General features: G+C 39.7%; 1 protein-coding gene across 4 annotated transcripts in view; it reads left to right on the top strand.

The window, feature by feature from the left end:
- RELL1 (RELT like 1) overlaps positions 1 to 15,702 on the top strand; it is a 97,371-nt gene that overhangs the window by 25,613 nt on the left and 56,056 nt on the right. The window contains exon 1 of one of the 4 annotated variants that reach the window (XM_056802523.1): positions 2,937 to 2,955. The exons of 2 other annotated variants lie outside the window; for them this stretch is intronic. Coding sequence is in view for 1 of the 2 variants with exons in the window: in XM_056802520.1 (XP_056658498.1) it covers positions 3,566 to 3,659 (94 nt within the window). In the remaining variant the exon portion in view is untranslated. One more of the 4 variants, XM_056802520.1, reaches the window with a different exon arrangement.

The following is a 15,702-nucleotide window of genomic DNA, read 5'->3' as shown; positions in this document are numbered from 1 at the left end:
AGGATGGGGTTGGGGGCACAAAACTTCCTGCAGGAAATGATGCTTGAACTGAATTCTAAAGGAAGTTAGAGAGTTAACAATACTCTCTAGATTAGATTAGATTAGATTAGGAGGGAGCATTCCAGTCATGAGGGACAAATAGTACAAAGCCCAAAGAGATGGGCAATAGATGGGATAACTAATGCCTTTGTGAGATAATGACAAGTAGACCAGAGTGCCTGATATGCAGTGACTGGAGAAGAATGGTGAAAAGCTTTAAATGTCAAGCAGAGAAATTTACATTGATCCTAGAGTGTCCCCCCCCCCCCCAGGTGATCAATTTCACATACTCTTCAGTCTGGCACTTTCCCCTAGTGCCAGCCTCTGTCACAAGAGGTAATATGGCGCCTTTGGAGACTGCTGAGTGGGGATAAGGAGGGATACTTAATATGTTTTGACAAGAAAAAATTGGTTATTGATATAAGTTGATTTCCATATCAGCTCTCAGGGTACATATCAGATTCAGTTCAAAAATCTTTATGTAGAAATATAAAAATAAGCCCCAAATCAACAGGGATACTTTAAAGTCTAATATTTAAAAGTTCTTAGACTTTTTGATATGACAATTAAGATAGTTCAAAAGTACATCTGCAAGTTTGTGAACCAGAGTCTTGACTGGATTGTAGAATGGAAGGCTCCTTAGAAATCATCTAGTTCTACCTGTTTGTTTTGCAGATCTTTATAACTCCAGAATTTAGCCCAATGTCTGGCACATTGTAGGTGCTTAATAAATGTTTACTTAGTAACAGATGAAAAGAGGAAAAAGGTTTGCTAAGAGTCATTTGTCTAGCTGGCACCAGAATCCACATGAGAGTCCAGGTTTCTTTTCTTTCTTTTTTTTTTTAAAGTTACAGACACCATACCACATTGTTTCCTGAGCTCGAGCCCCTTCTGTTTTGAAGAGTGTGTAAAATCAAATACATGGAATTATGTGAAATTAAATTAGAAATTTACATATGACATTTCAGCTACAATTGGAAGGAACATTGGTCTCATTTCCAGAGGGCCAGAGAGTGGTGCTCAATATTCATAGATTAAGAGATGTACTGTCTCTCTCTTTTTTAAATCCTTACCTTCCATCTTAGAATCAATATTGTGTATTGGTTCCAAGGCAGAAGAGTGGTAAGGGCTAGGCAATGGGGGTTAAGGGACTTGCTCAGGGTCACAAAGCTAGGAAGTGTCTGAGGTCAGACTTGAACCTAGCACCTCCCTTTTCTGAGGCCTGGCACTCTATCTATTGAGCTACCTAGTTGCACCCACACTATCTCTTTTCAGTGTTAATGCCAACCCCTGGCAAAAGGGTCAAAAGTTGTTTCCATTTTAAAATCCAATTTTAATTTTTAAAAAGGTATTAGGGTGAACTAAAAAAACTACTTCATTCTAAAGTCTAGTCTCAGGGGTACCAAGCCTTTTTCCTCTTAAGAACTCACATGTAACTCTTTCCTTAATATATGCTCCTGAGTTTTCATGTTGGCCTCTATACAGTAATATCAGGTCATCATATCAGTCAGCAATATTTAATTGCTTACTATATACAAAACAAAATTCCTATAATAGTCAAGAAAAAGAAAGTAGATTCATTCAAATTACTTGTATGGGCAGGTTTTCTCCCTGAACATTTTCTAATTGGTCGTACCTGTATCAGTAATTGGTAAAAGATTTCTAAATCATTTATATGAAAATATTTGCTTCCCAAAAAGACTAGGGAAAAAACCTTGACAAAATACAACACCCATTCCTAGAAATGCATAGGAATAAATAGGTCATTCCTTAAAATGATAAGTAATCTCTACCTAAAACCTTTAGCAAGTATCATCTGCAAGGGGGTAAGTTAGAAGCCTTTCCAATAAGATAGAGGGTGAAGCAAGGATGCCCATTATCACCTCTATTATTTTTATTAGAAGAGCTAGTTTTAGCAAGAAGAAAAGAAAAAGAAATCGAGGGAGTTAAAGGGGGCTGCTGGATGGCACAGTAGATTGAGAGCCAGGCCCAGATATGGAGGTCCTGAGTTCAAATTTGACCTTGGGACACTTCCTGGCTGGGTGATCATGGGCAAGTCACTCAACCCCATTGCCTTACCTCCTTCTGCCTTAGAATCAATATGCAATACTGATTCTAAGGAGGGTGAGGATTAAAAAAAAAAGAAATTAAAGGAGTTAAAGTAGACAAAAAGAAAACTAAACTATCACTCTTTGCAGCTGATATGATGCTATACTTAGAGAATCCTAGAGAATTACCTAAAAAACTAGTTGAAATAATAAAATGCCATTGTTTGAATTTTGGTCTTCACTGGCATTTCAAGATCATCTAATTTGAAGACCTCATTCTATCCTCCTCTGCCCCCCCCCCAAAACTCTTTAAAATCATAGAATCATAGAATGAGAACCATAAGAACAGCCTTCATTAAATTAAGGGCTCTGTCCTTATTCTCGTCAGTTGAGTTCTCTTCTACTAGATAAAAGAGGAAAAAGGCCTTGCTAAGGATGGACTGAATACAGCCTCAGACACTTCCTAGCTGGGGGACCAAGGGCCCATCACTTCTATATAGAGAACCTTAGCAAGTTTTCGTTAAGGTTTGTCTCTCTTTTCTGGGTATAATCTTGCCATTGCTTTAAATGGTCAGTTCCCAAAGGTTTGGGCCGGACCCACTCACCAGGACAGGGCAGAACACCCACAGAGGAAAGCGCTAAAAGCGACTGATGATGCAGAGCTGGTTCGAATTTAGTATGACTGATTGCTTCTGAAGGGTAATGACTAATTAGCTTTTGAACGGCAACCTGTAGCCTACTTGCAAGCCAAGGAGGCACTCCATTAAATACCCAAGTTCCAAGAAGACTTCAAAGGCATTTTTTAAAAAAGTAGCAGGTCACGTGGAAACTCCAGAGCATTCCCGAACCAGGTTATTCCAGTTATTTGGTATGCTTTTCTGTTTCGGTTTGAAAAACGCAGCGCTCCGAGACACAAGCGCTCTCTTCTCTGGGCCAAAAGCCAGGAAGGGAACAGCAGACGTCCCTGGGAAAGCAGAGAGATTGGCTACACACAACTTAAAAAAGGATCCGCTTTCAGGCCTCGGGACAACTTCCCAGCCACCACGAGGGAGGAAAGGAAAGCCTTAGGGATCCGAGGGAGCTCGGAAGGTCACCGAGGTTCATCTCTGGTCACTCCCGCTCCCTAAGTCGGTCCCGTAGCTTTTTCTCGCACCCTCTGGGAGGGTCCCTGCAACCCTCGCCCCCACTGGGCTGGCGCTGCCAATAGCGGGGCGCGATCTTGCCTTAGGGTTCCCGCACTAGGCTGGGACTGGAGGCTGGCCTCAGCCGGGTTCGGAGAGGAAACCGGCTGGCAGGCGGGTTCCAAGAGGCAAGGCGGGGTGGGGCGGGGCGGGGCGGAGTCGGGCCGAACAGGCGGGACTCAGCGCGGGGTGAAAGGCGGAGCGGGGTGGGCGGCCGGGCTGTGCCACCGGCAGTCCGAGAGTTGCGGGGACTGGAGACCTGGCTGCCCAGGGCAGGAGCGCGAAGGGGAAGCGCCGATGGCTCCCTTGGGACTCGCCACGACCCCCGGCGCTTGGGGCAGCTGGGACAGCTACCAGCTGACTCCCGCTTTGGAGGCGGGCTCCGCCCTGGGTGAGTGGCTGTAACTCCTATTCCCGCGCTCCCCCCGCAGTCCTTCCATTGGGGTCTTTCTAAGGGTCGCTCCTCCCCTTAAAACCCGGGGAAGACCCTGGGTGGAGCACTGACGAGCTTCACTAGCCAGGAAGGAGAGCCGGGCTAAGGGGGACTGAGGACCTTTCCCCGCCAACCTCGGTGCAGTGGGGGAGGAGGAGATCGAAGCTGCAGTCTGCGGTGTCCTAAGGGGCTGAGAATTGTCGGCCTCGGCTTGGGTCGGGCCAGAGGTTGCACATGTGGCTCCACTCCTGGCCGCGAGCCCTGGGTGCGGTGATGGCTCTTGTCCCAGACCCCCTTTCTGTTCCAATTCGCCTTCCCTCCTCTTTCTGCCTGTCCATCCATTCTCGTCCTCGAAACCGCAGAACCTTGGTAACCCTGGGCTGTCTGTCATCCCATCTCTGTCAGTCTGGACTGGCCAGGTAGCGTTTTGCCTAGTTTTGAACCTGTTAGGAAGCCCTGCGGACGCGCTGCTTGACGTTGTCCTCCGGGGCCCCAGGAGCGGAAGATGTTGGCACCAGGGACTCAAATGCCCCTGTTGCCGTCTTTCTCGGGCTGTGTCGCGTGTCCTCAGAGCTTCATTTGTTTGCATTTCTCCAGTTACTAGAGAGGGAACAACAGGTTTCTTCCTTAATTGACTCCAAAGTAAATCGGGATCATGGAAAAGGGAAGTATATCTATCTCTAAACATGTTAGAAGAAATCCCCTCTGAGTTATTTCATGTTGCCACAGAAGGAAGCTTTAGTGGTGAGGGCAGGAAGACAGCCTCGCCAGAGATATCATGTGTGAGTGTGTCTCACACTTTTGTCAATCAGATCACATCCCAAACACCAGATCTAGCTACCCCTTTCCAATTGTCATTTCCTAAGAAGAAATTAAACGTGGACACTCCGTCTTGCACTCCTGTTTATATAACAAAAAACTCCAGGGAGTCCTTATTACCTTTTTGCCCTCTTAATTGTGCCTCTCGCTAGTAAAAGGAAAAATAAAAGGAAAAAAAGAACCCATGGATAAACGTAGAACTTCTAGGCCAATTAGGTTCCTGCAGCCCGGTATCTTACATCAGCATCGCCAGCATTGCTTTGAAACCTGCCTTCTGGAGCAAACTCTTCTTCACATCCAAATAGTCAACAGCTGGAAGCAGTCCAACAGTTACTAACTCTGACACTGTTCATGAAAAGAGGGTGCTGTCTATCCAGAGAAGACTCTAATCAGCCACAGTCATCATTTAATGGTCTTCCTAAGGGTTTATCATTCAGACTTTCAGTTTTCTATAAAAAAAAACACATTAGTTAAGGAAGGGGGTAGATGTGTAATGTGCCTCTTGAGTCTTTATTAACATACTCACTTTTCCTTTAATCACCCTGGGGAAAATGGCAGCTAGTAACATGTTTCATTGGATAGAGATTTTGATATTCATCTTGCATTATGCTGTCCAAACAAGTTTGCTTGTGTTAGGAATAATTTGGCCTGAGATGGAAGGGTAGAAGGTGCATTTTTATTCTTAACTTTTAAGGAAAGGTGTATATATATATATATATATATATATTTAACTCCTTTTAAAACAAACAATTTCATAAAGCAAATGAAATTGTTTTGAAAAATGGAAAACTTGGAACAGGTTTAGCTTTCTTTTTCCAATGCATCTTTTTTTTTAACTATGGATCTGTGATGGTTATTCTTGTACCAACAAGGATATTATAGTCCTCTACATGTCAGAAACCTGTACAAAGACTATAATTTAAATACTCCTTGAAGTGAATTTGAGGACATAGGAGAATTTTCCAAAATAAGAGGCCTTATTATAGCATAAAGCAATTCCAACAGCCTCATTGGAGTTTTTAGATGTGGAGGAAAGGAACCTCAAGAATTATTAGAACTATAATTATGTTTATCTGAAGTTGTGAAATATAAAGAAAAGAGGACAATGTGATAACTTTAAAATGGGTAATATCTTTCTGAGTTGCTGATAGAAGACTATAATTCTTATGCTTCTATTAGGACAGCACTGAGAACTATTACTTTATGTATCTCCCTTGTGTTCCCATTTCTCCTTCTTTGTTCCCCCTTTAGGTAACTATGTCACTTTTAAGTCAAGGAAAGAGGAGAAAAAGAAAGTTAGAGTTCTAGTTAAAATGGAAAGTAGGATTTTTCACTGGACCCTGTCTTATGGCTCAGGTTCACTTTTCTGAATTCTCATTTAGATGCTAAAGATAAGATTTTTATTAAATTCTGTGACCTCCTGTTTTGTTTCAGCAAGGTCACATAATAGGAGGGTAAATGCTGAAAGGTTGTGTTTTTTCAGAAGGCAGATGAATTCTTGTGGAGTATCAGGAAGACCCAAGGTCAATTTTGACCATAGATATTTACTAGCAGTGTGACTCTGGACAAGTCATTTAACCTCTGTAAAATGGGGATGATAATAACAGCTACATTCCAGGGTCACTGTGTAAGGATCAAATGAGGTAATATTTGTAAAGTGCTTAACAGAGTTCCTGGTACATAATAGATGCTAAATAAAGGCTCATTTCCCCCTCCTTTAATTAAAAAAGATTGTTCTTGGAAAACTAAACATTTTGTTATTGGAAGAATATCCTTAGCATTTTTGTTAGGATGTAAGTTTGTTTAGAGTGATGAGCCACAGAAAAGGGCAACAGAGTCACTTAGAATATTTGAGGTATTACTTGGAGTGATCCCTACAGGTAATTGACTGTTTTAAGTAGAACATTTGAATATGACTATTAGACCCTATAAATGTCTGTGTTAGACTAGGACCAAAACTGGAATTTTGGCTGTATACAGTGAGTTTCCTGGTATAACCTGCCACTGGAAATGTTATTTTGAAATCAGAAAAACACTTTCTATGATCAGATTTTTTTAATAGTGTTACAACATAGAATCAAATGATCAGATGTTTGAGTGGGTTTTAGTGTCTTTCTTGTTTTTTTCTTCTTCAAAGTGACTGCCTCCTAGGCTATAGCTAGGCTATTGATCAATCATCCAAGTGCAGTATTTAATTAACTGCTTTTGTTTTTCCTGGAGGAAAAATACAGTGATTACTCAGATTTATGTTTGTCTGTTTGTCAAATCTCAGGTTTACCGGGCAAAAACTCTAGGTTCTCAAATTGCTATAGTTGCTGCATAGGGGGAAAGAGAATGATCATTTGAAACAAGAAGCAGTCTCTGTTATTGGCACTTGAGGAAAAAAAACTGGAAGTTAGATGTGTTTTTAGTATAAGTAGTATTTCTAATACATGACATTCCCGTGTAGATTTCCTTCAGATCACTTTGCAGATGGCCATCTGAATCACCTAATTAAAGTTTCTCCTTATGATGTACCATTAAATAGTTGCTCAAATCACTTACTTGGAAATCAGCTGGCACAAAAACTGTCTGAGACTCCTAGAATTATGTCTTGCTTCCTGCTTGGTTATCAGTAAGCCAGGCACAGACTGTCAGGTGGTGTGACGTATAAGGGTGCTGGGTTTGGAAGTGGGGGCATGGTGGTATAGTGGAATGGGCACTGAATCTAGAATTAGAGGGCCTTAGTTCAAATATTGGTCTTAACTACTTACTCCCTGTGTGACCTTGGTTAAGTCACTTATTTGGGCCTCACTTTCTCATTCTAAAATAAAGAGGTTGAACTAAATGTTCTCTGAGGTCCTTCCAACTCTAAAATGAAAATCCTATGATTTGTGTTCAAATATGATGTTATTGGCAACCCAGGTGGGGTATTGGATAGAGTCGAGAAGACTATGTTTGAGACTTCCTCAAAAACTCTGGCTGACTTGGGCGAGTCATTTAACCTTTGCTACAGTTGCTTCATCTGTAGAATGAAGATAATAACTCTTGTTTCACAGGATTATTTTGAGGATCCAGTGAGATGATATGTGAGAAACTCTTGTCAAACCTTGTTTGTAAGTGCTATTTTCATTGTTGCCTTTGTGATCTGAAGCAAATAATCTAATTTCTCTGAGCCTCAGTTTCCCCATCTTTAAAATTAGAGAGTTGGATTAAATGATCTGGAAGGTCCTCTTTCAACTCTGAGTCTTGTGGTCCACACCTTGATACCTAACTGTTATGTTATGCTTTGATTATACATTACTCTGTTTTGGTGGTGCAAAATTAGGTGACATTGTGTTATTATTGGGCACTAGTGCAGAAAAGAAGCTTTGGAGACTCAGGTGGAGGGTGAAGAGTAAGTGATTGGGGCCCAGGAAGGAAGTCCATTAGAGAGCAGAAAGTTTGGAGGCTTAGTGGCAATTATGTGACAATTGTATGATTTCAAAAATGAAATTCTTCCACTATTATTGTGGTTATAGAATGTAGCATTTTCTTTTATTTGAAAGGATGGTAAAAAGAATGATGACATGGGAGAGAGATGATTGGACCAGGAGTCAAGAAATCTGATTTATAAGGCAAGCGCTATTAGTTAATATCTGAAATACAGAGATTTAAGATTTGCAGAGTACTTTATATCCATTATTTTTATTTAAGCCTTAGACCAGCCCTGTGATTCCCATTTTACAGGTGAAAGTTATAGAGGAAAATTATTTGTTTGTGGTCTCACAATTAGTGAGGATCTGAGATAGGATATCAGTTAGGTTGTTAATAAACATTTATTGAGCATCTACTATGTGCCAGGGACTGTGCTAAGTAAGCACTGGGGATATAAAAAGAGACAAAAGACAGTCTCTACTCTTAAGGAACTCACACTCGAGTAGGGGAGGCAATAAGTCAATGAATATAAACAACATATATATGTATACACACATGTGCATATATATATTCATACACACACAAGCTATATACAGGAAAAATAGGAAATAATTAAAAGAAGGAAGGCACTAGGATTAAGAGGGGATGGGAAAGGCTTCCTGTAGAACAGTGGTTCTCAACCTTTCTAATGCTCTGACCCTGCAATATAGTTCCTCATGTTGCGGTGACCCCAAACCAAAAAATTATTTTGGTGGCTACTTCAAAACTGTAATTTTGCTACAGTTATGATTCAGAATATAAATACCTGATATGCATTATATATTCTCATTGCTACAAATCAAACATAATTTAAACATAGTGATTAATCACAAAAACAATATTTAATTATATGTTGAGAAATATTAATCCAGCAGGAGGCAGCCTGAGCGCTGGGGCGGGAGGTAAGTCCTGCGTGGGGAGGGGGTCTGCAGACACTGCCTTCTTCTTCCTGTCGACTCCCTCCAGCTCGAGCTGAGGCTTCACTTTGCTGGGGTTATTTGCTCCACAAATTATCCGCTCCAGGACTTGTTCTTAACCCCTCCGGAGCCAGCGTCTGGTGCTGTCTTTGGGTCTCTGTTTGAGTCTGGTCTCCAGACAACAGGGTAAATCCATCGCCCTTCATAGGGGAAGGGCTGCTGATAGGTAACTAATATTAGTACAATGTGTGGGCAGCAGGGTCCCCATTCTTTCTGAGATCTTGCTGTAAAGTAGCATGATTTGTGGCATTGGAAATGTGTATTTTCCGATGGCTTTAGGCAACCCCTGTGTTTTGGCGACCCACAGGTTGAGAACCGCTGCTGTAGAAGATGACTTGGGACTTAAAGAAAACCAGAGAAGACAGTAGGTGGAGAAGAGGAGGGAGTGCAGAGAAAATGCCTGGAGTCAAGAGATTTAAACCCAGTTGTCCTCTTTTGGAGTTCAGAATTCCTCTCATTATACCACACATTATATCTCTCATTTTTGGTGAATCATTTTACTTTGGGCCTTGTGAGGTTTCCTCATTTATAGATTGAGGAGGTTGGGCTGGTTAATCTTTAAATCTCTTTCTAGTCATAAAATTCCAGGGTTTTTATGAGCTCAAATTAAATTGGAAACCTAACTTCCTGACTTTGACTCTATTTGACTACAGCTGCTTTTTCAAGTCCATGGAAACCAGACAGTTTTGTTACTTATATAATGTGATTATTTGTAAGGCTTTTAAGATATTTTAGATTTGCTTGTGGTCCTTTTGGGTTTCAGGATCTGGTTTTTAAGCTTTGTGTACCTAGAATTCTGCTGGGCAAATCATACAGAGTTAATAGAGCCCTAGTTCATTAAAATGTTGGTACACTCACAATCCCTCCCACTTCCTTTTTACTTATAAAGTCTAGTATATGGTAGCATAGGATATCAGAAATTATGCTGGAATCAGAGAACTAGAGTTCAAATCCTGTTCTATCATGTATTACCTCTCCAGGCCTCAGTTTCCTCATCTGAAAATAAAGATCCACTAGATTAAATGATTTCAGAGATCCTTTCCAGTTCTAAATCTATGATCATATGAAGGGACCTTTAGAGATCATATACTCCAGGGATTCTGAATGATTTGCTGTCATGGACTTCTTTGGCAGCTATCTAGTAAAACATGATGACTCCTCAAAATAATGTTTTTACATGCCTGAAACCATACATGAGATTACAAAGAAAACCGATTATATTGAAATAAGTTAAATGATTTAAAAAACAAATTCAGGGTCATAGCATAAGATTTCCCTTCATTTTATAGTTAACTCTCAGAGAGATGAAGTTGTTTGCTTTAGGTTTTAAGGGTAAGAAGAGACAGAGGTAGGATTTGAACTCAAGTTCCATCTCTAAAGCCTCTGATCTTTACATTTCACCATGTACCTGATTTCCAGAGAGATGTGTGATCAAATAAAATTCTATGTAAAATGATTTGCATACCTTAAAGGATTGTATTATAAACACACGTACAAATACACACATACATAATGCATGCACCTATAAGTATATCATTGTGAGGGACTATAGTGGGTGACAATGGGCTTTCCCCAAGGTCGCACAATTGTAATTAGTGGAATTTAAACTGAGAATTAGAAGCTGGGTCTTATAGTCTGTGCAGACCAAAGCTGTCATTCCCCTTGTAATTAACCTCAGGAAGTGGTTCGATGAATGTGAAATGAGAGTAAAAGAAAGTCTGGTTTTTTTTAGTGTCTTTTCTAGCTGTGAGAGTCTGGTGAGTCCTTCTCCATCACTGAGATACATTTACAAAGAGGATCACTCCTAATGGCTCATTAAGACATGCTTGGACAGAGCTAGAAACAAACTCTTTCTCTCTCTTCTCTCTCCCAAGATCACTTTCCCAATATTCCAAGGCAGTCTTTTTTTAGATCTCAATTTACAATATCCTCTTCTTACCTAGATTCTTAAATAGGATGGAAAGTTGCTATCTTTTAAGAGTTCTGCTTCTGATAGGACCTCTACATACAAGAATCATCTTCATGTTCCCTGAATTCCTGCTGTTTTCAAAGAATGTGCTGTTTATTCAGCCTCTGTTCATCTCTGCCCGTTTCTCAACATCCACTTCCACAGTTAGTTTCTTTACTCAAGAGTTAAATGGTTGTGACTCCCATTTCTTCATTACTCCACTTAATGGAAGTGGTTGTAGTTATGAAGGCCAAATTCCTAAAGTAAAGGTTTTATTTTCTTCTGACATTTGCTTCTTATTGCAGGGATTCTTTTTTTTTTTTTAAACCCTTACCTTCCATCTTAGAATCAATACTGTGCATTGCTTCCAAGGCAGAAGAGTGGTCAGGGCTAGGCAATGGGGGTTAAGTGACTTGTCCAGGATCACACAGCTGGGAAGTATCTGAGGCTAGATTTGAACCCAGAACCTCCCATCTCTAGGCCTGGCTCTCCATCTGCTGAGCCACCCAGCTTCCCCCTTATTGCAGGGTTTCTTAACCTTTTTTTGTATCATGGGTCCCTTTGTTAGTCTGGTGAAGCCTAGGGTTCTTAAATTCATAAAATAAAGCAAGATACAGAGAATAATAGAAGAAACCAATAGTTAGTGAAAAAAAAAGTTTTTTTTCCCCTATTGAAGGACCCCTAGACCAATATTGGCGAAATTTTAGAGACTGCATGCTGAAGCCTTTCAGTGAATTAGGGGGATATCTACCTAGGCAGGTGAGGACTCCCCCTGGCAAAATGGTCAGATGAGAATAATTTGTTCCAACAGCTGCGAAGGCAGCTGAGTTAGGTGCTGTGGAGGGCTTAGAGATTGACTGCATCTTGGGAAACTGTTGCCCTGACTTTTGTCTTGCCATTGTGTAACTCTGCTTCACTTAAATTGAATTCACTGGCAAGTCAAGACGTCACTCCACGATGTCCTCTTCAAAACAAATGATAAATAACAACATGTGCCAACAAGCTGATGCTCTATATCTGGAATATCTTCTTGGATGAATAGATTCCATCTATCATGGAATATCAATGTTTTCCATGATTCCTAAAATATTATTGACTTTCCTTTCATGTGAATTCCTATAGCACTTTCAGAGTCTTATATTTATGAAACAGTACTTAATTGCTTAACAATTGTTCACTATTGTTTTATGTATACTAGTTTTGGTTTCCCAGTTAAATTATAAACTCCTTGAGGTCAGGAGATGTGTCTTATACTTCTAATGTCTTCTTGTCTAATGGCAAGTGCATAGTAGACATTTGGCAAAATACTTAATGAGTTAAGTGGGAGCTCTTTGAGGGTAGAGGCTATCTTGTTTTCTTTCTTTGAATCCCCAGCAGCTAGGCTGGTGCCAAATATGGTAAGTACTTAATACATGCTCTGAATCATAGTTTGGTCTCATTTAATCCTTACAGTCTTCCTATGATGCCTATATAATATGTGTCTTCATTCTCACTTTATAGATGAAGAAGGAGAGATGCAGGAAAATTCTAATTTGTTTAAGATGAGCACCACAATTCAGAGAGGGAGTGTTATTTAACTTGTAAGTTTTAGATGTTCCATCTCCATGGGTGGTGCAACAAACCCCCCTAATGGTTCCAGATTTGCTAACAAAATAAATATTTGTATTCATCATTCATTAAAATTCATCATTATTGGAGTCTCTGTTTTAAAGGAAAAAAACCAAAAATATTCACCAGTACAATATGTAGTTTTGGCAACAAGAAAGTGGGCAAGGCCATTAGAAATTCTTCAGGAATTTTCCCCAATTCTTTCTGGAGAAACTTTATATGAAATAATTTCATTTACGTGCCAAGAATCACTCTCTCTCTCTCTCTCTCTCTCTCTCTCTCTCTCTCTCTCTCTCTCTCTCTCTCTCTCTCTCTCTCTCTCTCTCTCTTTCTCTTTCTCCTTCTCTTTCTATTTTTCTCTCTGTCTCTCTTTCTCTTATTTGTTTTAATTTTTTTAAACCCTTACCTTCCATCTTAAAATCAATACTATGCAATGGTTCCAAGGTAGAAGAGTGGTAAGAGCTAGGCAATGGAGTTTAAGTGACTTGCCCAGGGTCACACCAATAGGAAATGTTTGAGGCCAGATTTAAGCCCAATATCTCCCATCTCTGGGCCTGGCTTTCAATTCACTGAGCCACTTAACTGCCCCTGCCCCTCTTTCTTTTAAATGAAATTTTCAAGAATCTCATTGGCAAACTGGGCACAGGCTAGACTAGAATGTCTGGTCTGCCAGATAAATGTAGCTGCAGTGACATTTTACCAAAAAACCCTATCATATGGTATAACGGGAATGGGATTGGAGAAAGTTCCTTACCCTTCTGGCACAGTCACAGAGGCCAAGTCTCACTGTCCTTCAGCCAGGCATGTCCATAACCATAATGTAGTTTTTTTTTTTTTTTGAGACTCCTTGAATGGGAAAAGGTTGAAGAATTAATTCACTCAACTTTCTTGTAGGCTGTCGTCAATATTTAAAGGTGAGTCTTTCTAACAGTGCTTTGTAGAATCTGAATGTTCCAAGCTAGCACAAGCCTGAGAATTAATCAACATTCTAAGAAAGTATCCTGGAATGTCCTGGCACTGGTAGAGGTGCCAGATGGCTAATGAGTAAACATGCCTTCAGTTTTACTTTGCACATCAGATTTGTCTTTACTGACTGAACGCTTGGGCTGCTTCCTCAGTGCCTCCAATTCCCCTCCCACTCCGCTAAAGCAAAACGCCCACCAACTAAGAATAGAGGACATTTTTTCGGAGGGAAGTCTTAACTTTTCATATAAAAGGCATGTACATGGTGGCTGACCGGCCACATTCAGAAGATGAAACGCATTTCATACGAATAGTTAGAAAACTCAAAATCTGCCATGCATTGTCTGACATTTAGTTGAGAATGCTCTTATCCACAAAGAAAGGTTTTATATAAAATACACTACGTGAGAAATATGTGTATTTTGATGGCATATAGACTAGTGTCCAAAGAGTGCATATGAACGTATTCGTTTACTTTTGGTCCTCTTTGTATGGGACATATAGATACAGGCATGTATATATGTAATGCCCAGAAATGTCAACCGTCTTACATAATAATGAAAAAAAAAGGGCATTTAGTATCATATCTCATAAGTTTCAATTCTCAGAATTCTTCTAGAATGGTAATTGGTATTTATTGAGTCTTGTTCTTAGGATAGATTATACAAGTTAAAATGAACTCTTTGAGCTTCTTGAAGGCTTCAGTAAAATTGATTTTTGGTACATTATTTTACATTCTTTTAAACGACACCCATGTGACTTTCAGGATCATTACGGCTAGAAACATACACATTTGTAAGAATCAAGTGTTTTCTGTTTATTCAGGGGACCAATTGTAGGTAACAAGAGATATTTAAATGCTCCAGCTCCTAAGGACTGAATCTTTTAAATAAAACATGTAGATTCTCAGCAGATAGAGAGGATTTCTAAAGCATCAATGGAAAAGAAAAGGGCTGGGCTACTATAATTGAGAAGTTTCAATCTCTCTTTTTGCCTTAAATCTTAAACAAGGTCTAGTGTCGAGGAGGAATAGCTGCCCTATTCAAAATGTTTTGAGTAAATGTTTCATACAGATGCTCCGCAAATAGGCTTGTCAGGTTCTTTTAGCTCCTTGAGGGAGAAGATGGACACTTTAAGAGGAAAAAGGGAATTTGTTCTACCGGATTAGAATGTGTGCAGCTCTTGTCTTTGCTGGAGCCATATGGCTGAACAGCTGGTCCTTTGCTCCCAACTCAGAACTTCCCTTTGTTACTCCTGCAATTTAAATGTCAGTACAGATTCTTCACTTATGGGTAAGACTTAGAGAAATGATTAAAATGTTAGTAACCAGAGTCCACCTTTGGAAAAATTAGTGTGGCTTAAAAATTTTACTACTGCTGACATTTTTCATGAAGTCTCATTTTTTATTACACAGGACATTGTACTTTGTGGAATTCTGTTTGGGAAATGTTATTAGACCCTTTCCTCATTCTTGTGGAAGAAAAACTTTGTGCCCACTCTGAACTGCTTATAAAGTCTGTCAGAGACAATTTATTACTACACAAGCCCTTCTTCCCCTGCTCTTTTGGAATTAGGCAACTTCCAATTACATTTTATAGCATCATGGAATGAAAGACAAAATTCCACACCAGAATACCAACAAAGGCATATACTTTGGGTTTAGAGTTTTTGATTTACTTAAACAGAATAATAATGTTAATGCTGGCACATCCTCCTTACTCCAACTCTGGTTCCTACAGCTACCTTTAAGCAATCCTTTTTTTTTTTTAATCTCCAATGGGTGAGGAATTTAGGAACTGATGTGGAAGCTAGTCATTGTGTTGCCAAAATGAAAGAAAAGAAAGTCATTGAAGCATTTTAAAGGATGTCAGAAGAGAACAGAATGAAGCACAGATAAACTGGACAGCTTTGAAAGTAACATCTTGCAGTCATTTGTTATATATTAAAAAATTATATTCAGATTTAAAAATTTTTTATTTATTTTAATTTTTTTAGTTATATTCAGATTTGCAGTTTAACTCAATAATCTTTTCTGTTTTCTCTGTTTGGAAATATTCTTTTGTGTATTTATGTTCAGGATATAAATTATCCTTTTATTCTTTTTAAACTCTTTCCTTCCATCTTAGAATCAATACTGTGTATTGGTTCCAAGGTAGAAGAGAGGTAAGAGTTAGGCAATGGGGCTTATATGACTTGCTCAGGATCACACAGCTGGGAAGTGAATCGTTTTGTTCTTAATTGTATTGGTATA

Source organism: Monodelphis domestica, chromosome 6 (genome assembly GCF_027887165.1).
Source record: "Monodelphis domestica isolate mMonDom1 chromosome 6, mMonDom1.pri, whole genome shotgun sequence".
NCBI classification, from domain to species: Eukaryota; Metazoa; Chordata; class Mammalia; order Didelphimorphia; family Didelphidae; genus Monodelphis; species Monodelphis domestica.
Note: the sequence above shows the minus strand (reverse complement) of the source record. Positions and strands in the feature narration are given on the sequence as shown.